The sequence below is a fragment of the Actinia tenebrosa genome, unplaced genomic scaffold (assembly GCF_029948245.1).
Source record: "Actinia tenebrosa isolate PJP-AT-01 unplaced genomic scaffold, QUT_ActTen_1.0 PGA_scaffold5__44_contigs__length_20552954, whole genome shotgun sequence".
In the NCBI taxonomy this organism is placed as follows: domain Eukaryota; kingdom Metazoa; phylum Cnidaria; class Anthozoa; order Actiniaria; family Actiniidae; genus Actinia; species Actinia tenebrosa.
This window is the reverse complement of record NW_028292582.1, coordinates 9,240,541-9,265,786: the sequence shown is the minus strand read 5'-3', so window position 1 is coordinate 9,265,786 and position 25,246 is coordinate 9,240,541. Positions and strand designations below refer to the sequence as shown.

The 25,246-nt window shown below is 38.9% G+C and overlaps 1 protein-coding gene across 2 annotated transcripts in view; it reads right to left on the bottom strand.

The window, feature by feature from the left end:
* Positions 1-25,246, bottom strand: part of LOC116293259 (intermembrane lipid transfer protein VPS13C) — a 68,699-nt gene that overhangs the window by 36,068 nt on the left and 7,385 nt on the right. Inside the window, exons 14-63 of one of the 2 annotated variants that reach the window (XM_089037524.1) lie at positions 24,732-24,838; positions 24,334-24,408; positions 23,509-23,599; positions 23,037-23,099; positions 22,802-22,922; positions 22,080-22,192; positions 21,742-21,809; positions 21,396-21,467; positions 21,019-21,110; positions 20,650-20,759; positions 20,107-20,165; positions 19,315-19,399; positions 18,221-18,288; positions 17,409-17,487; positions 16,792-16,879; positions 16,342-16,459; positions 16,100-16,172; positions 15,747-15,830; positions 15,148-15,235; positions 14,930-14,978; positions 14,535-14,607; positions 14,035-14,191; positions 13,250-13,323; positions 13,009-13,151; positions 12,366-12,466; positions 12,164-12,265; positions 11,763-11,814; positions 11,269-11,320; positions 10,809-10,847; positions 10,404-10,523; positions 10,012-10,089; positions 9,339-9,547; positions 8,694-8,832; positions 8,250-8,322; positions 7,819-7,908; positions 7,379-7,464; positions 7,060-7,216; positions 6,744-6,817; positions 6,064-6,206; positions 5,657-5,811; positions 5,023-5,074; positions 4,859-4,910; positions 4,559-4,597; positions 3,873-4,019; positions 3,104-3,181; positions 2,457-2,680; positions 1,603-1,750; positions 1,293-1,377; positions 363-443; positions 162-271 (exon numbers count right to left, since the gene is read on the bottom strand). In XM_089037524.1, coding sequence (XP_088893650.1) covers positions 162-271; positions 363-443; positions 1,293-1,377; positions 1,603-1,750; positions 2,457-2,680; positions 3,104-3,181; positions 3,873-4,019; positions 4,559-4,597; positions 4,859-4,910; positions 5,023-5,074; positions 5,657-5,811; positions 6,064-6,206; positions 6,744-6,817; positions 7,060-7,216; positions 7,379-7,464; positions 7,819-7,908; positions 8,250-8,322; positions 8,694-8,832; positions 9,339-9,547; positions 10,012-10,089; positions 10,404-10,523; positions 10,809-10,847; positions 11,269-11,320; positions 11,763-11,814; positions 12,164-12,265; positions 12,366-12,466; positions 13,009-13,151; positions 13,250-13,323; positions 14,035-14,191; positions 14,535-14,607; positions 14,930-14,978; positions 15,148-15,235; positions 15,747-15,830; positions 16,100-16,172; positions 16,342-16,459; positions 16,792-16,879; positions 17,409-17,487; positions 18,221-18,288; positions 19,315-19,399; positions 20,107-20,165; positions 20,650-20,759; positions 21,019-21,110; positions 21,396-21,467; positions 21,742-21,809; positions 22,080-22,192; positions 22,802-22,922; positions 23,037-23,099; positions 23,509-23,599; positions 24,334-24,408; positions 24,732-24,838 — 4,836 coding nt within the window. The remainder of the gene's footprint in view (positions 1-161; positions 272-362; positions 444-1,292; positions 1,378-1,602; positions 1,751-2,456; positions 2,681-3,103; positions 3,182-3,872; positions 4,020-4,558; positions 4,598-4,858; positions 4,911-5,022; positions 5,075-5,656; positions 5,812-6,063; positions 6,207-6,743; positions 6,818-7,059; positions 7,217-7,378; positions 7,465-7,818; positions 7,909-8,249; positions 8,323-8,693; positions 8,833-9,338; positions 9,548-10,011; positions 10,090-10,403; positions 10,524-10,808; positions 10,848-11,268; positions 11,321-11,762; positions 11,815-12,163; positions 12,266-12,365; positions 12,467-13,008; positions 13,152-13,249; positions 13,324-14,034; positions 14,192-14,534; positions 14,608-14,929; positions 14,979-15,147; positions 15,236-15,746; positions 15,831-16,099; positions 16,173-16,341; positions 16,460-16,791; positions 16,880-17,408; positions 17,488-18,220; positions 18,289-19,314; positions 19,400-20,106; positions 20,166-20,649; positions 20,760-21,018; positions 21,111-21,395; positions 21,468-21,741; positions 21,810-22,079; positions 22,193-22,801; positions 22,923-23,036; positions 23,100-23,508; positions 23,600-24,333; positions 24,409-24,731; positions 24,839-25,246) is intronic. The other variant, XM_089037525.1, reaches the window with a different exon arrangement.

Below are 25,246 nucleotides of genomic sequence, written 5' to 3'. Positions count from 1 at the left end.
TGAAATATAAGAAAAAACAACGAAAAGCTAAGAAACTTGTATAAAGATAAAAATAAAAGAGAGGAAGCAAGCAAGCAAGCAAGCAAGCAAGCAAGCAAGCAAGCAAGCAAGCAAGCAAGCAAGCAAGCAAGCAAGCAAGCAAGCAAGACTGCATTACTTACCAGATCTTTCTCATTGGTGTAGAGAGTAAGCGTCACACCAGGAACCTCGAAAGCAAAAGCCATGTACTCCCACGTCTCCCCAGACGATGATGTTGCAAGAGAAGACGTGTCTAAATAATCATAATATATTTAATAAATACTATAACAGTAATAAAATTAGACAAAACTTAAGGAAAAGATATCTGATTTATTATCACAAACCTGCAGAATCATTTCCAGGTGAAACAACATTGGGGACATTTTGATCGATGACATGTTCTGGAGTCAAACTGGCATCAACTGCTGAAAGTAAGAAAAGCATTTAATACTAGCAAAAATGAATTCTCTTTCTGGGGAGGGGGGGGGGGGGGGTACTCTTGCCCGTTTAGGGTAGGGATGTGCCGCTGAGCCCACTGAACCCTGACCCTGTTCCAGAGCAAGATCGCTGAAAACCATACCCAGTTCCTGCTGTATTGTGAAAATAGATACCCTGTTCCAGAGAGGAGAGAGCGTGATTTCATATACCCTATTCCAGAGCGAGCGCGATTTTATATACCCTGTTCCAGATTAGAATCGCTGAAAACCATGTACCCGTATAGCGAATATAGGGGAGTACCCCCACCCCGGTCTCTTTTCCATAACATGGTTTTATGTCTAAAGGATATTTTATACTACGGTAAATTTCGTGTAAGAACCGGAATAGAGTTTTTAAATGTGACGTCCAAAGTTCTGATTTTTTGCAGGCGGAGGTTACATCATACAGAACATTTTTTCACTTTATTTTAGCCGTTTTTTTGGAGATACGTCACAAAATAAAAGCTCTATTGCCTCGCCTCGACATGTGGGACCTAGATTAATATACATGTTCTTGTAATAACCATGTAGCTGTGACAATAATAACCAAAAGATCCCCTCTGTGCTCCAGCATTTATGTTGGCTGAATAAAAATTTTGCGCGCTTTGATTTATTTGATTTTATGGATTTTGTCACCAAAGAAAATACACATATTACACCTAAAAAAAGGAAAAAGATGAGCATTTGACAGGAGGCGGTAACAGGACAGAATCCCAATTGATAACCGCCCCCTCGATTGGTTGATGATTTGCTTAAAGGACAACATCATTTCTGTTCGTGACCGTGCTGGTATCTAACCTGCAACGTGTAAGTTATTTCCTTCATTGAGATTTTCCTGGGTTATCGTGGTAAGGAGCAGGTAATCTTTTGCACCAAGATTCATCTGTTCAAAGAAAGATTAACACAGATATTTACATTATTTATTATAACATATAGCCACGATATAACGCACGCTCTGACTGGTTAATTAGAGTGCGTGAGCGTGCATCCAGAAATTGATGGTGCACGCTTGCGTGATTGAGTAGCGCGCACTATGTAATGAAGATTTCGTTAGAACAAAATTTGATTTTTTGTGGGATCAACAATTGTTTTACGGTATATGCGGTACCTTGACGAAGTCTAGTGATGCATTGGCATCTATGAAAGGAAAGTCGTGACATGAAGGCTTCAGGGATCGTCTGATGTGAGCATCCATTTTGATTGGTTCAATGAGGTATCGCTTGACCACCGATGAGTTGCTGAGATCCATTCGTCCCCTTGAATAAGCAACAAAATATATTAGTCACAGGGGTAGGGGATGGTAGCAACAAAACATATTAGTCACGGGAGTAAGGGATGGTAGCAACACAATATATTAGTCACGGGAGTAAGGGATGGGAGCAACACAATATATTAGTCACGGGAGTAAGGGATGGTAGCAACACAATATATTAGTCACGGGAGTAAGGGATGGTAGCAACACAATATATTAGTCACGGGAGTAAGGGATGGTAGCAACACAATATATTAGTCACGGGAGTAAGGGATGGTAGCAACAAAATATATTAGTCACGGGAGTAAGGGATGGTAGCAACAAAATATATTAGTCACGGGAGTAAGGGATGGTAGCAACACAATATATTAGTCACAGGGGTAGGGGATGGTAGCAACAAAATATATTAGTCACGGGAGTAAGGGATGGTAGCAACACAATATATTAGTCACGGGAGTAAGGGATGGTAGCAACACAATATATTAGTCACGGGAGTAAGGGATGGTAGCAACACAATATATTAGTCACGGGAGTAGGGGATGGTAGCAACAAAATATATTGGTACAATACACGACAAAATTGAGCAACTTAATTGGGACTAATACAGAGTACAATTTGGGATTTAATTGTACTCCTCTTGTCCAATCAGAATCGAGTAATTTTGTCAAGTGTATTATAGACACTAAATCTTTTGTTTTTCAGGTACTAACCTAGCCAACTGTACTGACTGTAAAGTCAGCTCCATCATATCAAAAACTATTTTCTCCCTACTATCAGCTACTTCAAACACCTCAAATTCATTCTGCAGCTCCAGATGACCCAGATCAGCGATCAGCATGTCTATGGAGCTCGAGTGACGAGGCATCACGATAAGAGGCGCGTTAATCTTCACGTCGAGTGCGATGCGACTACCTTGGGACTGGAGGCTCTCGAACTGTTGGGAATAAAAATTTAATGGTATTTTCATACCATGCCAGCTGCACACTGAAATTTAGTTTCTCGCTGAAGTCGATCAAAACTTATTAGTCTTTCATATTTTTCGACTGACGGCAGCGAAAAACCTAATTTCAGCGTGCAGATGAAGCATGTCTATGAAAATAGCAGTAATGGTATCAGTACTTAGACGAGCGGTGGGAGACCTGTACTGTAGATTGGGTTGACAGGGAAGAATGTGTAATAGTCCCCAACAGTCCCCGTCAAATCTAAAGGAACCAATCAACATGAGTCGTTTTTATGGTCGTTTTTATCATCCCGAACTGGAATTCGCGAACAGTGTAGAATTTCTGAGAATATTTCGATTTGATTTTTTGTATTTGTAACATAAAATAGAATCTTGAATTATAAGAACAAATCTGACCTGTGTGTACACTGTTTTTGATGCAGCTTCTTGTACGTATTTTGTTGACTGTGGACTTGTTAATGGCTCAAAATATCGCTATGTGAAAAAATGTAAGAAAATGTTTATAAGAATTAAAATGTCGAAGAGAGGTATTTAAAGTAGAAGTAGAAAGGATTCTGAGAAAATGAATATGCAGAACTTAGGAATAGGAAAAGGAGGGAAAAGGAGCCAACGAATAAAGAAGATAGGAGTGAGAGAAGAGAGGGAAAAGAAGGAAAAAAAAAACGAAGAAAGAGCGGGAGAAAAAAGAGAAAACAAATAAGGAAATGGGGGAAAAGGAGAGGAAATAGAAGGAAACAAGAAATAAATAAATGGTTAAGATAGGAGTGAGAGAAAGAGAGGGAAAAGAAGAAGGAAACGAAGAAAGAGCAGGAGAAAAAAGAGGAAACAAATAATGAAATGGGGGAAAAGGAGAGGAAATAGAAGGAAACAAGAAATAAATAAATGGTTAAGATAGGAGTGAGAAAAAGAGAGGGAAAAGAAGAAAAAAAACGAAGAAAGAGAGGGAGAAAAAAGAGAAAACAAATAAGGAAATGGGGGAAAAGGAAATGAAATAGAAGGAAACAACGAATAAATAAATGGCAAAGATAGGAGTGAGAAAAAGAAAGGGACAAGAAAACAGAAAAGAAAAGAAGAGGAAGAGGGAGAAAGAGAAAACAAATAAGGAATTGGTGAAAAAGGATATGTTAAATATGAACAAGAAAAATGAGCAGAAAAGGGAACTTACCATTAACTCATCAACAAATCTATACACAAATACCACATTTACACGACCAATATTCATATCTAGTGAGCCGTCTGGTTTGAGCTCACTGGACGACTGGGAGTCTGAACCAGATGAATATACAGACTCTGTTGTACCATAGTAATTGAACTGAAAAGAAACAGTACAAGCATTTAAGGACCATCACCACAAATAATGAAGGTGTTTTCCCATTTCTGACCATGTGTCATTCCCTAGAGTATTATTTCTTTGTTTAACGGTTGCGCATGAGAACATAACAAAGATCTGACGCACGGTGCAATCTGTCCAATTTACCTAGGGCGTAATGTTTTCCCATTTCTGACCATGTGTCATTCCTTAGGGTATTATTTCTTTGCTTAACGGTTGCGCATGAGAACATAACGAAGATCTGACACACGGTGCAATCTGTTCAATTTACGTTGGGCGTAATGTTTTCCCATTTCTGACCATGTGTCATTCCCTAGAGTATTATTTCTTTGCTTAACGGTTGCGCTTGAGAAGACACATGTATATGGATACAACTTAAACAAAGAATCTTATTCTCAAGAGAATGACACGCCCAACTATAAAGGTATATTCCTCTTCTTTGACGTTTATTTTTAAGATGTTTTAATTTGTTCTTGCAAGAATGGGACAATAGTGCAACATTTTTAAGATCCAAAACCTACCACAAAGTCGAAGACATTCTCGTTTTCAACTGAAATTATCTAGAAAAATAAAAAGGAAAGCCTTTATGTCGAATGAAAATACAGTGAATTGCACGAAATACTTAGATACAATTAAAGTTAAATTTAGAGACGTATTTATAATCGAAGTTTAAACATATTGTTACAATTACGTGAACAAGACAATTCCTGATGTCAGGGTTTTTGCCTTCCATCGACGCGTCAATCAAAACATTACTAACTCAGATCGCTTTAAATTTTATGGAAAAAAAATTTTTTTTAAGTGCTGATAGCTATATGTACCTTGGGGTAATATGTATTGGGGTTTAAATCTGTTATGGATAAATCCCTCTGCCTAAAATAGGTAGAAAGAGAGCAAGTAGCAAAAACAAGTCAGTATCAAGAAACAACACATGGCAGCTGCTGTATTTGCAAAATGATGAATCAATATATAGGAAATGACTTACGTGGATTTCAAGAACACTCCTCCATTACACAGCAGAATATCAGCAGCAAGACCTAGAGTAACGAACATAAAGGACATTATTTGTTGGTATTTTGGTATGGTGGCGCTTTGAGTTGTAAAAAAGGTGAAGGAGGGAGGAATGGAAGAGGGAGGGAAGCAAGGAAGCAAGGAAGCAAGGAAGGAAGGAAGGAAGGAAGCAAGGAAGCAAGGAAGCAAGGAAGCAAGGAAGCAAGGAAGCAAGGAAGCAAGGAAGCAAGGAAGCAAGGAAGCAAGGAAGCAAGGAAGCAAGGAAGCAAGGAAGCAAGGAAGCAAGGAAGCAAGGAAGCAAGGAAGCAAGGAAGGGAGGAAGGAAGGAAGGAAGGAAGGAAGGAACGAATGAATGAACCAACGAACGAACGAACGAACTAAAAAAATAAAAAACGAACGGACGGACAAAATAAAGAAGGAACAAAAGAAAGAAGAAAGGAAGGACAGAATGAACGAACGAACAAACGGTGGAAGAAATGAAAGGAAGGAAGGAGGAACGAAGGGAGGTAGGTAAGGAATAAACGAACAAAATAAGAAAGAGACGGAGATAAGGAGAAAGGAAAAGAGGGAACAGTGACAAAAGGGAACAGATAAGACCAGCTACTAACCTTTAACATTCACATTGGCGAATTCTCTCGAGTCAGTACCTAACACCACATCCACCTCCCATAATGTTGCACCAAGCTTAAAGCTGAAACTTTGGTTTGAACTCGTCGAGCTTGAAGACGAAGAGTCTGTAGGCTCTTCTGTAGACTGGGGTAAACTGTTAAAACATGACAAGAAAATCCCTTTTGTATAAGAATGGATAAACAAGCAGTATAATAAAGGCTTTATTGAGCCGATATCAGGCAAGTTTTCGAAGATGTCCGCTTAATAGATGTACAATACGATAGGGGGGGAAATCGGTCGTAGTTTTTAGGGTGTGAATAGCATCAGAACTGTGCTCTGTTCACTAATACAGCACAGTTCCAGACCAATCAAGAGCACGCACAATGAAAGGTAATATATATCTCACCTGGAAGTAAGAGTGAGAACATGCGCTTGTAGATCTACTGCAGACTTTTGTGGACAACTTATTTTCAGTTTTCTGAATTCAACGTTGGCTGTTTGTTGTACTGAACAGTGAGTGGATTCAAATTCAGGACAAGCAGGATCCACCTGGGAAACACATGGAAACATCCATGAAAATCTATAAACAATTACTTCAATGAACGTCAAGGAAATATAGCAACAACAACATCCGTGACAACTTCAGAATCACCAACTGCAGTAACGACAATAATAGCAGAGCAACAACAAAAACACCAAGAGCAACATAACACAACAGCATGCAGTAGCAACAAGAACAGCAACAACCACAAAAGAAATAACAGCAACAACAGCAGAAGCAACAGCAACAACAGTAACAACAACAACAACAACTGCAGCGGCAGCAATTATAGAAACAATAGCAGCAGCAACAACAGCAGCAACAACAACAGCAAAAATAACAGCAACAGCAGCAACAGCAATAGCAGCAACAACAACAGCAGCAACAACAGCCGCAACAACAACAACAACAACAGCAACAACAACAACAACAGCAACAACAACAACACCAACAACAACAGCAAAAATAACAGCAACAGCAACAGCAACAGCAGCAGCAACATCACAGTAGAGTATTGCTAAGTTTCAGTTTAATCTTACTCTTACCATCTTATAGCCAACAGATATTAGGTCTTCTTCCCTCGATGATGATATTATAGAGACAGGTTGCTCATCAGGACCTTAAAAACAGCAAAAAAATTGATTATCTATATACTTTATTCCTTTGATCGTACCAGCCCTTTCCTTTTTGTATCTGACACTTTTCCTTTCTTTCCATGTGTTACTTTCTTCTCTGCTTCTCCTCTCGTTTCGCCTCTTCTCTCCTCTTCTCTCCTCTCCTCTCCACCTGTTTCCTCTCCGCCCTTCTCAAATTTTACGCCCTTCTCAAATTTTACGATTCAATATTCCTCACTTTACTCACCAGTATTCATACGATCAATGAGGTCAATAGTCCCCAGATCAGCCTGTACATTGACTGTCCATGTATCTAGCATAACTGTTGCCAAAAGTTTTTCTATGTTTAGGACAAGATAGGGTTTGATCTGGTCATTAACAATCAGAGGCGAAAGTACTATGACCTAAGAAGGAATGCAAAGAAATAGTCTCTTATTATTTCAAATCAACCCTATCTAATTTAAACTGGTTAGAGCTGTGCTCCTGGGTCATACATAGACTGTATAGCGGCTGCCAGAGGCGCCTTCACATGCTTTCAGTCATCAAAATGAAAATGGAAGTAAAACCTTTTGGACGTTAAAATTGCACTTGAGGTTGACTTGCTCATCTGCATCACTAGTGGAAGCTTCCTTGGAGGCCAAAGGTTCAAACACTGGAAAACAAAAAACAAAAACAATAAAGAGAAATTGGTACCAAACATTAGTTCATCATTTAAAAAATATTATTAGAAGCAAATAGATTATCATCCATCTACGAGAAAGAAGCAGTGCAATAGACGTCTTTACCTTGGGCGTAATGTTTCCCGATTTCAAACTACGTGTCAATCTCAAGAGTATCAGTTCTTTGTCATTCCCTAGAGTATCATTTCTCTGTTTAGCTGTTGCACATGACTAATGAAAACTTAAACAAAGAATATCATTCTCACGGGAATGACATGTGGACTGAATTAGATAAACAAAGCACCCTTGGTAATCTATGTGTAAGATGGTCAACATAGTCATGTTACCGCTAGCGATTCTTTGTCTGAATTGTTCGACTCTATCCTCAGCAACATCCAGACTTTCCTCTGAATGTGCACGCGGTGGAGTATCTAGCTCTGTTGAAAGAAAAAGTATACAGTCGCAAACATATAGAAATATGTCCCTTCTTAGAGTGTAGCTTTTCATTTTTTCCCATCCGTGAAACTCCAGATGTCTGGGTTTTGTCTTCTATCATTTCTTTCTTATTCATACAAATATTTATCCAATCCAGGCAAGCAGGCGGGCAGGAGGGCGGGCAGGCAGGCAGGCAGGAAGGCAGGGGTGGGCGGGCGGTCAGGCAGGCAGGCAGGAAGGCAGGGGTGGGCGGGCGGGTAGGCAGGCAGGCAGGCAGGCAGGAAGGGAGGAAGGAAGGAAGCAACAAATAGTGTCACATCTGGGTCGCACAAGTAACACAAACCTTCTTTTCCTTCAGAGAGATTTCTGTTTAAGACCATCATCAACAGTTTGTAATCTGGTATAGCTATATTAATCTAAAAGGAAAAAAGGATGGTCTAAGCAAATATTCTCTATTCCATCCATGCATTACACACCAAACAATTCCAGTGGATTGGAAAATAAGAATTTTCAAGGATTTTTCCAGATCTCCCAGTAAAATTTGGATTTTTCTCCTCGAAATTCAGCCATAAATTTACACCTTTTGATAGACCTCTTTAGCTTGGACATAAGGTTTTCCCATTGCAGACCAAATGTCATTCTCTTGAGAATAAGATTCTTTGTTTGAGTTGCATCCATATTCATGTGTCTTCTCATGCGCAACCGTTAAACAGAGAAATGATACTCTAGAGAATGACAAGTGGCGTGAAATAAGAAAACATTAGGCTCAAAGTAAAGAAGCTATTACCTTAAGAAGTGGAAGAACAGCGTCTACTTCTATCAATGGTAGATGACTCTTCGTTATCTGTAGTCTTCGTTGTACAGTTACGTCCAGTTTGATAGGCTCTATCAAGTAGTCTGTGGCATTTTTGACATTCTCCGACAAACTAAAATAAATAAATAATGGGTTCTTATATAGCGCATTTAAAATATCTCAATGCGCTTCACATTCATAACCAGTGGAGGACTTTACGGGCCGCGTATTAAGGCGCTAATGGCAGCCGTGCAGCTTACGATTATGAGTGTGAAATCCTCTACTCTTACGCGAATAATTCAACAGGTTCTTTTATGTCCCCCATTTACTGTAGGTTAGAAAGGGTTGAGAGACAGGGCCTACGGTCTAACCGGATGGTTAACCGCCAACCGGTTAAACCAAAGACATTCAAATTGTTACAATTTTCAATGCATTCACAAGCGCAATTGCACGTTTTCAATCATTTCAAAGGGAGTGAAATAACAAAAGGCAAGGCTGCCATGTTGGATGATGTCTTTCGTCAAATCCATCCAAGATGGCGGCTATGACGTCATGTGCAAACTAAGTACATATTTTTTGAAGCATATGCTTTCGCTTGTGTTTGCACAGATGCATGGTATTTCAAGTATCCTTTCTTACCATCGAACTTCAAAAGACTTCAACGTAACAGCCATATTATCCATGAGAACACCATCTTGGCCCTTACTTATAGCATTAGTAATCTCAAGTCTACCAAGATCTGCAATCATCATGTCCTTAGAGAACGAGTGTCCAGGGATTATTAGCTGAGGAGCATGCACGCTGATGTTGAGTCCTATCTTGGAACCACTCTCTTGGATGCCCTGCGCCTATACAAATTGGGAAAAGTAGAAGCTTTTTAAGAGAGCATTCATTTTTTGTGGAGGGGGGGGGGGGGGTTATGTGAAATCTTTAGCCTCTTCTCTCCTGTCGCCATAAAATAGAGATCCTCCCCTTGAAATTTGTATAATTCTTTACCTTCCCCTTTATGCAGTATAAGATTTTTGATAACCCCCTCATTTTGGCTGAGTAGAAATTTAATGGCCATTCTCTGGATTCCGCCGACCCCTCCCCTCCTAAAAAGTGAATGCTTCGTAAAGCCACATGAAAAGCGCTCTGAGTAAACAAAATGGTGAAGCAGGAATCGTGGAAAGGGAAAAGTTGGGGGTCATTTTTTGTGAATATGCAAGTTTAACCCTTTTTCAATTCTAATCCCACCACCTTGCACACTCCTACTTTGGACGATTCTCCGCGGTCCTTATAAATACAACGTTTTAGCACCTCATTTTATTACCTTGGTTTTGAGTGCCTTCTGCGTTATATTCTGAGCGTACGACACCGTTTCTGGGCTGACCAGAGCTTGTAAAAAGTTCTAGAAGAGAAAGAAAAATAGTAAAATAAATGTTTAGTGAGAAAGAAACAATCATACAAGTGTGTTTTTCTGAATCGAGACAAAAAATTGTAGTCAGTTTTACCAAATTTTTATCGAAAGCAACCTCTCCTACATTACTGGCGTTGGCATTGTAGTGCATTTTGGGGCTCTCTTAGGGAGGAAATATATGCCATCTTGGAAATATGTCATCTAAAACAGTCCCAAAATGCACTGCAATGCCAACTCGACCCAGGTTTTTCTCGACCTCGGAATTGCTCCTTCATCTGTGTAAGGAATGCGAGTGTTAGACATACTTGTATATGAGCAGTAAATCCACTCAGAAAGACGAAGGTAAATCGGCCAAGTTTGAGATCCACTATTACATCCAGTGCTAGAGGGTCGTTAGAGCTCCTCTTGTTGTCAAAAAGCGTTATCTACGAAGTAACGAAGAAACAATAGTTAGTCACACCCGACTCGCTCAACTCCCAACGCATGCAACTCCCAGTGTCATAATATCTTAAGCTCGATAGAGTGCAAACAATTAAGAATTAAGATTAATTAGAAAAATTAATTAATTAAAAATTAAAAAATAAAGCTAATTAAACAATAGAAAAAAATGAAATTTGCATGAAATTGTGCTATTCAGTATTACTAAAGTTTCACGGTTATATTGTTTGCACTCTAGAAATAGCAGCTTTGACATAAAAGAAATAACCTACCTCGCAGTCGAAGACAGTGTTGTCCTGAAGGCAAAGAATCTAAGAAACAAAAACACGATTAATGCATTTGTTGAAGGATGAAGGGAACAACTTCTTGAAAACCAAACGGATTTTGTAAATTTTCTGCATCCAACCTTTGATTTATTCACCATTTATAATTCATATTTTATAATCATTCGTGCATTCATTCCGCCATTCATTTACATCACATTCTTCACGGTTCCTCTACCATCTTGAATAAAGTATGATAATCAGTAACAAGATGGCAGATAAACCGTGAAGGGGACTCTAGAGGCTTTTCTCCATCACGTGATGGCAGCCATGACACGACGCAGAAACAATTAAATACGGTCTAATCTTATCTACACGAGGAAAAATTCAGTTTCCCAGAGGAAAGATACCCCATTGTTGTGCCTAATGTCATGGCTGCCATCACGTGATGCTGCAAAGCCTACATTACCTTTGGATATATTGTTCCTTCAGTTGCATTAAGAATACTGAGATCCTTTAACCTTTTTAAAAGAAATAAAATACAAAATACAAATAAAATACATCAGAACCATCGGGTTGCTCTTTCTATATCTTTCCACTTTATACATTATCTTAATTTTAATCATATATTAATTTTGTAAGTTTATTTTTTGTGGAAAAAATAAAAACCTTTAAAACAATCTTACCTTGAAACAGAATGAAAAATCACTACGATTTTTGTTTTTTTGGACGGAGTGATGTGATTTTTGCCTTCAAAAAAATGCTGCCATTAAGCGCAGCGCGCGCGAAACGACAAAAGAAAATTTGTATTTTCGCGCAACTGAGTGATTAATGTTTAACATTTGATCATTACAAAATATGCGCATCCCTCTTTTGTAATTTAATCACGTTGGATGCTGTACAGCGCGGTAGGAACTGAAAGCTTTCTCTTGTTTCTCTTTCTATCGTTTCTACTCTACTCACATTGTGTTTATTTTCGTCTCTGGTCCTCGTACATCAACTTTAACATTCAGACCTTGAATTAAAAAAAACAGTCAAAAAACGTTTGTTTTACGAACAACTAGAAAATCCACTTAAATGCTCTTCTCATTGTTTTCTTTGGCTTTTTTTCTTCTGTGATCTGATTGGTCAAAGGCTATGTTTTCTGTAATTTCATTGGCTCTTCGAAACAGTGTGAATAAAAAACTCAACTGCGCTTCGTGATTACATCGCAATGCTGAGAGCCAATCAGATTGCAGAAATGACCAATAAATTCTAAATGGATATAATTAATAATGGTTATTGAACTGAGGGAAGTGCAACACATTTCACTGGAAATTTTGGCCAACAAGTAGGGTGTGGGTAAGACGAAAATGAAGTATTACCTGACACTTTGATTTGTCCAACGGTTTTTTCCTTCGCTATTAACGTCACACAGACTTCCTCCATTTCCGCTTCGATGCACATATCGATCACACTACGGCTTACTAAAACAAAGTATATACCTTTGTCATAATGGCGGCCACTATGAACTAGAATAATCATTCAAAATGACTGTTTTCGCCCATCTCATAAACACATCGTTACCTGGTGAGATTGGACGAGCGGTCAGAACTTCGTCTTCTGTTATGGTTTGTAATGGGATTGGATTTTTTCGTACAACTGGCAGAATGGGCTCACTTTCCTCACTAGAAATAAAAAACGTTACCAAAAATGTGTTTTTTTTCTTATTCCCTTGGTTCCTACTTCCCTTCCCTTCCGTCCCTCCTTCTTTCCGTCCTTCCCTCCTTCTTTCCGTCCTTCCGTCCTTCTTTCCGTCCTTTCGTCCTTCTTTCCGTCCTTCCGTCCTTCTTTCCGTCCTTCCCTCATTCCTTCCTTCCTTCCCTCCTTCTTTCCGTCCTTCCCTCCTTCCTTCCTTACTTCCCTCCTTTCCGTCCTTCCCTCCTTCTTTCCGTCCTTCCCTCAAACATTCCATCCTTACTTCCATCCTTCATCTGTTCCTTCCTTCGTATCATCGTACGTACGTACCTTCCTTCCTTCTTTTATCCTTTCGTTCGTTGCACCCTTTTTCCCTCCCTCCCTTGCCCCTTCCCTCCCTCCCTTGCCCCTTCCCTCCCTCCATCCATCATATCTTGCTCCCTCCCTCTATGCCCCCCTTCCTCCCTCCCTTCTGGATTCTATATGTTTTTGTGCCTCTTGTGACCCGCACATCCCATGGTGTTCCTCGTACCTCTGTAGTAAGTCCAACACAAAAATTTCAAAGCTCGCCAAGGCCTCTTGCTGTGCCATCAGTTCTATCGAGCTGAACACTATCTTGATGCGTTGTTCAGTGTTGTTAAACTTCTCTGAAAATTCTGGGCCTTTAGGATCTGCCTATTAGACAAATACAGATTCAGCGACAGGTTATTGTTATTCTTGGGGTGGGGGCCGGAGGAGGCAGCCTTCTTTGGGAAGGGGAGAGTGGGGAGTACCTTAACATAGTTGATTGTTATCCATTCATTGTTTGATTTGGAGCTGAGGACGCACAAAGAAGATCCACCAGGGCCTTGAAAACAATTATACATATAATCAGTAAGCGACTGACCACATGAAAGTGAATAACTAAAAGTGCACAATTTAAAGGGACACATCCGACGATACGGCGGCCATCTTGGATTGCAAGACATAATGGGGCGTCCAAGGGGGCAAATAAAGCTTTGTTATACAGCAATGACGTCGATTGATATTGACAGCTCACCATAAGATGAATTAAGACGGCATATCGATCAGTTTTACCCATAAAAGAAAGACAATCACACAATCACACGAAACTCTATATATTTTCCCGTCGTTTTTTTTTTTGTTTTGTTTGTTTTTTTTTTTTTTTTTGTTTATGTTTTTTTTGTTTTGTTTTGTTTTGCCCCCTGGCAAGATGGCCGCCGTATCGTCGAAGTTATTTATTAATGAGGCAAAAAATCTGTAGAGTTACAAGCAATTAAGAGGTACCCCCCCCCCCAAAAAAAAGCATGAAAACGAGGCCCTGAAGGTGTTCGCTTTTAATATACCATTGTTTTCTAAAAGGAGGGGTTTAGCTAAGATTTTTGGAAAAAAGGGGGATGGGGTGGGGGCAAATTAAAAAATCCGCCATTTTTGTTTGGGAAAAGCCACCATTTTTGCTGCCACGAAGGAGTGGGGGGAGGGGGGGGGGAGAAGGGGGCAATTCACCCTCGCCCCCTAACCTAAGCCCTTGAAAAGAGCGTAATGAATAAAAACTTACCATGGAAATGGTTATCTAGTAGCTCAATAAAGCCCAGTGTAGTGGTAGCAGATATATTCCAGGTGTTAACAGTAAGGGTGGTAATAAGACTCTTTATTTCAAGGCTGATGTAGGGTTTGTCCAACATGGCGTCGGCTTTGTCGATTGTCACCAGAAGCTATAGGAGGAAATGTAAAATATAAATAAGATTATATTGGAAGAAAGGAAGACAGAAAGAAAGAAAGAAAGAAGAAGAAAGAAAGGAGAAAAAAAAGAAGAAAAAAGGGAAAGAAAGAAAGAAAGGAAGGAAGGAAGGAAGGAAAGAAGGAAGGAAAGAAGGAAGGAAGGAAGGAAGTAAGGAAGGAAGGAAGGAAGGAAGGAAGGAAGGAAGGAAGGAAGGAAGGAAGGAAGGAAGGAAGGAAGGAAGAAAGAAGGAAGAATAAGGAGAGAGGGAGTATGTTAGGAAAAAAAGAGTTGAAATAATGAAAAATAATAGTTGCCTAAAATGTATAACGAGATACCTGTTGTATGGAAAACTCTCCTAGGAGCTGAGTTCTTTCCGCAGTTTTAGATGCTTTGCTTTCTGTCACAGGCCTAATAATATTACAAAAATCAGAAATTTGACTTATTGACCTAAATCGGTGGTTTACACATAGCTTGAAAAATACAGTCATTATATATATTAGCCATTCTGAGGTCGAGAAAAAAACTGGGTCGAGTCTGATATTTCAGTGCATTATGGGAATGCGTTAAGAGGCAAAATCGACGCCATCTTGGAAACATGTCCCTAATACAGCCCTACAAGGCACTGCAATACGAACTCGACCGGCAGTTTTTTCCTTAACCTTGGAATGGTTAAGAAAAGGAGAGAGAGAAGGAAAAGGGCAAGGGAAAATAGGAAAGAATTTTCACGAACTTTGCTAGGTATTCGACAGAGTCGAACCAGACTTCGCCTTCGTCATCCTCTAAAAAATTCAAAATGATAAAAAATTATTGGAATAAAATTTATATGATGCCACGTTAGGCGTGCCATTAATGGTGTTTATCCAAAAGTAGTAGTCGGCACTAAAAAAAACAAAAAAACAAAAACAAAACAATGAAAGCCTCAATGCTTTAGAAAAACCTTTATATTACCTTCAGTTGTGTGGAAAGCCTCTCGACAAATATTCTGAATGCCTTGTGCCTCTTCCAGAGATAAAGTAGAAAGATTGTGTGTCCACTCCTATAAACATATATGATTACTTTAAATTCTTATCTAGGCATGAGCATTTGAAGTAGATTTCGTATCGCTGTGAAAAAACGCACGGTACGTACCTACCGAGCCGTGCCCATAACAGTACCGTCTCCGAGAATTTGATTCGACGAGCGGTGATCTTAAGCGCTGTGATTGGCTAATAGGATGTCGTGGCCGCGACAAAATCGTCTCCAAGTATTCAGATTGGACGAACAGTAATCTTATGCGCTGTGATTGGTTTAAATAATGCGCCATACCCAGAATCCCCTTCGGTATTTCTTGTATAATTTATCGTTTTGGAAAAGAAAAACTTTACAATATGATGTATATAGAGCGTTCACACTACGTCACAGCGGCCATTATGGGGTACCAAAATAATACATTTTCTATCTTCCGGGAATTGAACTTTATTTTTTAGGAAATACTGTGCAGAAAGTTTCTATTGTTTATGGCTGCCTTTTCATGTGAGTGAAAACGCTCTATACCATACTAAAAGTACCTTGTCAACCAAATTTTTTGATCCAATAATCCTCGGTGTTGTCTCTGTCTCACTTGCTTTACCAAATGGAAAATTCTTGATGAACTTCAATGGAAAAGAATATAACAGTACAAAAATAAATATCAAAAGATAGCGGTTTTACATAACAAACCAAGAAGGAGAAGGAGGAGGAGGAGGAGGAGAAGAAGAAGAAGAAGAAGAAAAAGAAGGAAACCCGCGCTGATTAGCTATCGAAGCCTAGGTATTTATCGTGAATTTCGATGCGGAGTTTTCTCGTCAGCCAATAAATATTTGGATATCATATTCTAGAGTTCAAAATTTCATATTTTTTCATAGTCTTATGATGTTATTACCTGCATTAATTGCTTGTATTTCTTGTCAGAAAGTTTCAGCCATATCTTTGGAATCACTCCCTTGACTTTAAACCTGCAAGGGCAAGAAAGAAGAAAAATTTTTGACGGTTATACTTCAGTTGCGAGTTCTTTGTATTATGAGGTTTATTTCCATTAAATGGACCATCATGCATCCTTAGTCATATAGTCCAGCGGCATTTCGCTGTCGGAATAACATGCATGCGCAAGAGTGAATCGCTTACTCGGGCAGTTCAGGATACTCAGCACTGATACTTTTAAATGCCTGCAATTCTAGACCAATGGAAGGTAGGATGTGGTCTGCTGTAGCATCCTGCTTGTGAAGAACCCTCCAATCGGAATCTGAATCACAGAAGTAATAATATCAGTAATGATAATGATATTAATAATAATATTAATAATATTATTATTATTATTTTAATCACCATCAGTCCTCATCGTCACCACCAACATCATCATTAACATCATCGTCATCATATTCATCAGCAGCAGCGTCTTCCTCATCATCATCATCAGTCATCATGATTGTCACCACCAACATTATCATCATCATTTTATATATCTTTTATCGTCATTATCGTCGAGGTAGTCTATTAGGATGCCATTCACTTTTGAATCTTGGGCAAAATATCGAAGCTGTAACATAATCGATAAATAGCGAAACATATACACACCTTTGTCAGCCAAGAGGACTTGTACATCAGTGATCATGACATTGAATTGGTCATAGAACATCTTGGCTATCTCATCATCAGTCGCTTGCTGCAAAACAAAAAATTACACCCATGTTATCGTAATCTTTATTAGTGTGATTTTATTTGGCCCCCGTGAGACAAATTTGAATAATTAGTAACAAACAGTCCAACTAAAACAAAAGAAAACAATGGAATTTTGGTCTATTACTTTGTATTACTTTGACTATTCTTTCACGGGCGAAGTAAGATCACTTTATTTATGCAGGCTAGACTTAAGAAGCGGTGATATCACTCAATACCAATAACCTCTCTATGCTTTATTCAGTATTTACAACGACAGGCAGGATAACCGGAGAAGCATGACAAATCCCTCATGGTGCAGGAGAGAACAACACACCAGGGACCACAGCATTGAGGAGTCTATGAAGCATTAAGAGGAAAGACCACTCCTAACTTTCGCACAACCGCAGACCGTCAAGCAAGGCAGGCGTCGGTTAATCACAAAAATACGAGCTCAGCTGTTGAAAATTCGATCGAAGGAAAAATCCAGACGTATGAAAATGGGAGTAACTACGAGTTTTCAAATGAAATCTTACCGCAAAAGTTTTTTTCCTCGATACCAGGTCGCTGATAACTCTAAGATGTCCTAGATCAATGATGAGCACACTACCTTTCCTGGAAGTAACGAGGATAAAGATAAGATACTAGCCATAGTCTACTAGGTAAATGTTTGCTTTAGTCAGAGACCAAAAGACATCGCCGCGGCGTGGGATTTTTTTGCTGAAAGCCAGACATCACTCTTTTATGTTTATAAAACGCCAATAAGTCCTCTTTACCAAATTCAATCAGGGTTTAAAATGATGGCCGATCAGTCGCTGGTCATGATGACAGGCCAGATTAATATTAGCTCAGTCATACCTTGTTTCGTTACTGGTCAAAATGACCAGCAAGGCAAAGATTTGACTGGAAAAGTTCCAATAGAGGTTTTGCACCACCACGTGAGGGCAGCCATGTTAGATGACAGGAACAATACAATCACTTTACATGAGAAAGAATAAAAATCCCGAGAGCAAAGGGATTTTATTGTTCTGCTATCTAACCACAGGAAGCCCAAGCAGTATTATGGGATGGGCAATTGAGGGTGCAAAACCTCTATTCCCTCCGAACAATGTCTAATGGTCGGGCGTTATTGATGGTTGCAAGCATTCCTGGGAGGGTTAAAAGACAAAAACATGGCGGCCATTGTGGTACTGTTAACAATGGATGCTAATGAGAAATTTTTTGTTTAATGGTACCAACATGGCCGCGATGACGTAACGTGCAAACGAATAATTATAAGCCCAGAATTCTACTAGCAACAAAATGGACCAACCTAGCTATTTAAGCCATAAGAAAAACAACCGTGTACCTTTCAAGATTTCCATACTCAGGGATGACAATATAAGGTGATCTTATATCCATGTCGACGTAGGTTATCTAAATGATACAAACAAAAGTAAACAAACAAGTGATCTTAGACAGGGTAAATCCTTTCAGTAAATGTACAATACACTGTCATCCACAGGAGCCCTAACTTTATAAAAATAATATTAACAAAAGTAAATGAACGAGTGCTCTTAGACAGGGCGAATCCTTTCAGCAAATGTACAATTCACTGTTATCAACAGGAGTCCAAACTTTAAAAAGATGATATTATAATAAAAAATTATAGAATTATAAACTATAAAGCAAGTAAAAATATAAGATAAGCTAGAATTTTCAAAAATAAACCGAATACCCCACTTCCGAGATATGCTTCGCTTGTCACGTACAAAGGTTTCAGTATGAGGCTACATGCTCAGTCATTCGTGACAGGCGGTAAGAATTAATTTAATTTAGCACGTAGCCTCATACTGAAACCTTTGTGCGTGACAAGCGAAGCATATCTCGGAAGTGGGCTATTGAGATGCATTCCAACAAATTACGTCAACGAATAAGCCTTTTCATAGTTTAAGAATCGATTCCATTGCGCTTGCGATTTTATCCCGAATTTCTCACCTTCTTTTGTCTAGGCCTTCTTTTGTTCTTAATTAAACAAAAGAAGGTGAGAAATTCGGGATAAAATCGCATGCGCAGTGGAATCGATTCTTAAACTATGAAAAGGCTTATTACGATTCACTCAAACTTTTTGCGTGTTTTTCAACTGCGAAAACTTTGAAAGAAAAACAGCTACGCCTCGTGATCACATGACATGTTGCCTGTTGACGTCATATCGTGGTAAATAAGGCCCCGTCCACACGTATCCGGAAATCCGCATTTTTGTGTCCGAATCCTCAAATTTTCGAAAACGGACACTTGTGGACGGTGAAAACGATTCGAACACGCTGCGTGTGGACGCGAACATTTTCGTATCCGCAAAAAATAATTTGCGGATACGAAATTTCCGGATACGTGTGGACGGGGCCTAAGAGTAAATACCATGCAAAACCATCGAAAATGTGTTAAGTTTAATCCAGTACCAACCTTATGCTGTGAGATAGCATATTCTAGTCCTGCTCTTGTCCAGCTCTGCAGTTCCTGCAGTTTATTTGCTGCAGCGGCTTCTAGTCTAAATAGAATGAAAGCAAAACTCAATATTATTTTTATAATTACGCAAAACTACCCGGAGTTCCAGACGCTTTCTCGCTCCAGTACTTCTCGGTCGTAGGTTTCGTCATCGCGAGAGAATGAATCCTACGACTGCCTACGACTGCCTACGACCGGGAAGCACTGGAGCGAGAAAGCGTCTAGAACCCTAGATAACGTGACTCAGACAACTAGCTATAATTTGAGTGCTCTGGGCTTTTATCTTCTGTCAATCAAAATTTCAACCGTCTTAATTTGTTGTTGTCATTGCTGTTGTTGCTTTTAATGGACGGAAGCCAAAATCACAGACGCCATACGGTTTTAGCGGGAAAGTTCCCGCCAAATCTACAGTATAGCTCCTACAGCATGAGCCATGAAGAGAAGATTTAGGCCACGTCCACACGTATCCGGAAATTTTTGGATCCGCAAATTATTTTTTGCGGATACGAAAATGTTCGCGTCCACAGGCAGCGTATTCGAATCGTTTTCACCGTCCACACGTGTCCGTTTTCGTAAAATTTGCGGATACGGACACAAAATTTTGCGGACACGTGTGGACGCAACCCGTATCAATTTCGGATACAAAAATTTCCGGATACGTGTGGACGGGGCCTTAGTCACAAATGGGCATTTTTGATATCCTGACATAGTAATTCCAAAACTGAAAACTAATCTTTGTTTACAACTTACTCGTACAGCTTTGACTTGTTTGGAACGTCAAAAAAGTCTATAATATTATCAATGGTCATCTGAAAAATAAAAGAGAGAAATGACAGTAAATATAATCATAATTAACAAATATTCAACGAACTCGAGTCCTACATGAGATCATAGCCAACGTCACCCATTTCAACCAATGACAGCGCGAGAAAATTTATCGTTTGGTTATAAGAGCTGATTCCTCAGAATTAGAGTACAGCCAATCTGACGGCGATTGCTCATATCTAGTGGGTTGTCTATATAATAACTGTGTTAGTATAATTTTAAACTTGAATATTAGAGAAGACGAAATTCAGGATTAAAAAAATCTTTTAGTATTACTTCCGCACCGGCAAACGTTTGAAAACCTCAAAATCACCTATCGAGCAGTGAATATCGTCTCATGATCACTGGTCGCCCGACCAATCACAGTGCACGAAACTTTATATTCAAGTCTAAAATTATACAAAAATCGTTGCAGAAGGGGTGTTGGGGGAAATACCAAGGCCATAGAATGTGGGGATGGATACTAACATTGTCGTAGTTTACTTCAACCGGTTCGATCTTTAGTTTGACAGAATAATCAGCCTGGACATCAAGAGGGTTGAGTTCGAAAGAGAACCATAGCAAGGCATTGCCCATTCCTGGAACGGTAAAAATTGGGGATGGATTAAATGAAAAAAAAAGTGCTATAAGATATAAAGAATATAAAAAATGAATGAGATAAAATGGAATGGAATAAAACAAAACATGGAATAAGATAGAATAAAATAGAAATGCTACATTAGGATTGGGATGGAATAAGAATAGAATAAAACAAAATGGCATCGAGTCGAGTGGAATAGAAGTAAATCAAATAAATGGATTGAATAAGATATAAATATTTCTAAATTAAGAACTCACCACTGAAAGAGGTTTTGGATGACACCAAGCAGGGCCTGTCGCTTCCAGCTTGCGTACCATGGACTTGGAAACTATTAACCTCACAGCTGAACCTGATTAGGATAAACATTCATAATAAATGAAGAGGCAAGATAAGATCGATGCAATGATGGATCGATGGATGGATTGATGGGTGAACGGACGGACGGACGGATCGATGGAAGGATTGATGGGTGGACGGGTGGACGGGTGGACGGGTGGACGGACGGACGGATGGATGGGTGGACGGACGGACGGATGGATGGGTGAATATAATTAAAAATCAACAAATGAACAGCATAATTACATTGCGCTTTTCTCAAGTCATTAAAAAAAAATACCAAACTAAAGATACTCACATTATAGCATCTCCTCCGGGTCTCTGCTCCAATGCTGCAGCAAAGCCTTTGGTTGATATCTCAGCTATTTTACTGCATAAAAAATCAATCAAAATAGATAAACTTGAACAAAATCACGAAAAACAAGTACAACAATTTCTTAATGGGACGCGCATTAATTTTATACGAAATTATATTTATTAATCCAATACTTTTAAAAATGCAATAGTCAAATTCAAGTCAGTCCGCGATTAAATAAAATACGCATCAGAGGTCATGATGGCTCCAAACCACTCCAGCTACGGCAAAGATGGGTATACGCAAAATTGTTTCTGAATGACAGGCAAGTGCCGAGGTAATAATGTACCTTTTCTCGTTGTCTAGGAGCACTACCTTGCATGAATCGAGGTTAAAAGTAAGTCTTCTCTTGACATACTGTTTAAAGACAACAAAAAAATATATGCGTCTACACTTGTTTTATGATTACGACACAGGAAAAGCAGGGCACTTGTTTGGAGGGGGAGAGCAAAGGGCACGTGTCACTCCCTTGAGAATAAGATTCTTCGTTTGAGTTGTATCCATATCCGTGTGCCTCACAGGTGCAACTGTTAAACAAAGAAATGATACCCAAGGGAATGGCACGTGATGTGAATGGGGAAATAACGCCAGAGCTATACCCCATCCCTGGGTACTTGCATAGCTTACCTCTACTGGATATTTTATCGGCGTTGTGTTCTCACTGTAATTAATGGCTCGGTAAAGTTTTTCTTTTTCATCAGCAGGCAGACCAGCCACAGTTAGAGCAAGAAGGTGTTCCTCTAAAAAGAGAAGAGGGGAAAACGTGCTGTCGGACTTTGAAACAATGAAAATATAACAAAAAAGATTTCCAATTTCTATCGAAACCTTGCAGCGATAAGAGTTGTTTGATTTCAATTCTTTCTGATTGGATGAATTTGTAATGTCCATCTTTCTGTAAAGCGCTATTGATCTATTATTGTTAAATAGGGCTATATAAGTAAAAAATTATTATTATTATTATTATTATTATTATTACTATTACTATTACTATTACTATTACTATTACTATTACTATTACTATTACTATTACTATTACTATTACTATTACTATTACTATTACTATTACTATTACTATTACTATTACTATTACTATTACTATTACTATTACTATTACTATTACTATTACTATTACTATTACTATTACTATTACTATTACTATTATTATTATTATCATTATTATTTCCGTCTGTCCCTTAGTTAGCCCATCCTTTGGTTGGTTGGTCGGTCGGTCGATCGGTCGGTCTGCTTGTCAGTCTGCTTGTTAGTCTAATTCCAATCTCTCTCAATATGGCTTCCAGCGTATGGCGACCATACTATGACGAACGACCATACTCGAATAGTATACGTACCATTGTCAGTGCCAGGAATGTTAGCGGTAGAGGCAGCTGCACCTAAACCCATCCAAGACCACCAGCCTGTTTTTGCAGATGATTGGATATCTTCTTTAGGCTTTCTCTTGCTTGGTGGAACCTTGGGTATAAGGTAGTACTTCAGTTTCATTTATTATGATGAAACTCAATCTCGGAATGGCTAATATTTAAAAGTAAAACATTGTTCTCGAGCGAACACACGTCAATCTCATACCTCTATTTCTGCTTGTTGTCGGGCAATAAGTATGGAGGGAATGTCGAGATCATCTTCAAGAATCTGAATCACATTGTTAAGGGGTGTTATTGTTAGTATCCCACATTCTTCGATTATTATACTTTTATCGGCTATAGAAGACAACTCACAGTTAAACGTCAAATTTGAAAAGTTTGACACTGACCACAACGATCTCTTGGAGACGCACAGAGCTAGGTAACTGAATATATGCGAGAGAGGTCGACTTGTAACTCTTGCAGGGTTTTCATTTGCGTTACGCGCAAATAATGGCGTGTATTTTTAGCATAATTCGACGACTCGATTTTTGGGTTGCAAACATTGGCGGGAAACAAGTTGGAAAAGTACTTCGTCTAGCGCATCTGATGCCTCAATGGTTGGGCTGCCTGTGCTTTATTCAGCGCTCGTGAACTCATACAAAGACGAATGACTTTGCGAAAGTCTAGACACTGACCTGCAAATGATTGAGCGATCTTTCCATTTCGCCTTCATGGAATCCCTTTAGCTTCTTTTTATACAGTTCTTTGTATACTTTGTATTTAGTTCTGTAACAAGATGGCACAGTATATTTAGACTTCGTAGGAAATCAAGGGTAGAGTGTACTCGTCTATCATCTTGGGAGACTCGGGTTCGATTCTAAGACTCAGCAACACATGGGACAAGAATTAATTAGCTTTCTCCCTCGATTCGAGGGTTTTTTTCCGGGTACTCCCATTTTCCTCCCTTCGCAAAACCTAAGAAGCAAAATTCCAATAGAATCATTGATTTAGCCGTGCCTTGATTTTATCAGCCGAGTTAGAGGCTGTTTCAGGTTATCAATAAGATATGAGGGTTTGATGGTAATATGCACCACGTTCAATCGTCAAGTCATCTATGGTGCAGCGTATACTGTTTATATCCGTTCTTAATAGCACGCGCGAAATCATGCCCCTTGAAAACTTTGAGTTTGCGACGATGTGATCGAAATACTTTGGGTGACACTATTTTGTTGCAACTTACGCGCGTCCAACCAAATGAAAAAAAGCGGGAAATGTCGACATTCTATAAAAGGTACGCGCGTCTGCGGGGTAAAACCAACAAACATAAGACCGGAATTTTCCCAAGTTTTTCCATCGAAACGACATTCTATACATTCAGATGTTTTTCCCTTCAAAAGTTTTCAGGTTTTCCCCCAGGTAACGGTAAGCACACCTAGCCCGTTTCTATTCTAGTTGCATTGCTCAAGACTGACAGATATTATGAATTGAGTACCCATGCATGAAAGAGAATATTGGGTTACCTGTGTTCTTTTATTCTGTCCCAGGACCAACACCGAATCTTCTCCTCGCAGATAGATTTATAAGCATATCTCCACCTACGAAAAATAAAAATAAATATTTATCATAATTTGTAAAGGTCATTTCAATGTGGAAAGGAATTATGGCTATACAACTAAATGCGAATAATCGAAGTTTTCAGCGAATAAATGACATTTTTGAATTTGAAAATTTTTTAGTCAAGCATTTGAAGTATTCATATGACTTCATTGAATACGAGCAAAACTGGATATCTCAACACTCATTTTAAGCTTTAAGCTTTCACGTAGAAATAATTGGATACAAAAACTTGTCCAAAAAATATTTTCCCTTTTTTCCCCTTAAATCCTTAAAAGTAACAAGTGTATATTAACTTGCTTACCACTTTTTGCTGTTCCCATGGATAGGCTGATTAGGCTGATACTTCTTGTACTTCTGGTTGATGATCATCAGTTCGAAAGAATCCAGTAGATCCATTAGATTATAAAACTAAATCCAAAACAATCACAAGAACCTGTTTAGTACCCATGTAAAATTCGATTGTTTCTTTAATTTGGAGTTCCGCAAGGATCCATATTAGGGCCCTTAATGATTTTGCAAACGTAGCTTGGCCTTACTAAAGACACTGAAAGTAAGAACAATGCCACTCAAACAAATTGGGACCATTACAAATGGAGTTCCTCAAGGTTTCATATTAGGGCCACTCAAACTTAAACATAAGAAATAATTTCTAAACAATTTCTATTTACTGCGATCCTTCTCTAAACTTAATTTAATATGTAAGTTAACCTAATGTAGATCAGCAAAGAAGTTGGTTACTGAGTCTTGATGGAAAAATGGTTTTTGTATTTGTTATCAAATAATTTTCACTTTAAGAAGTACTTTAAAATCACCAGC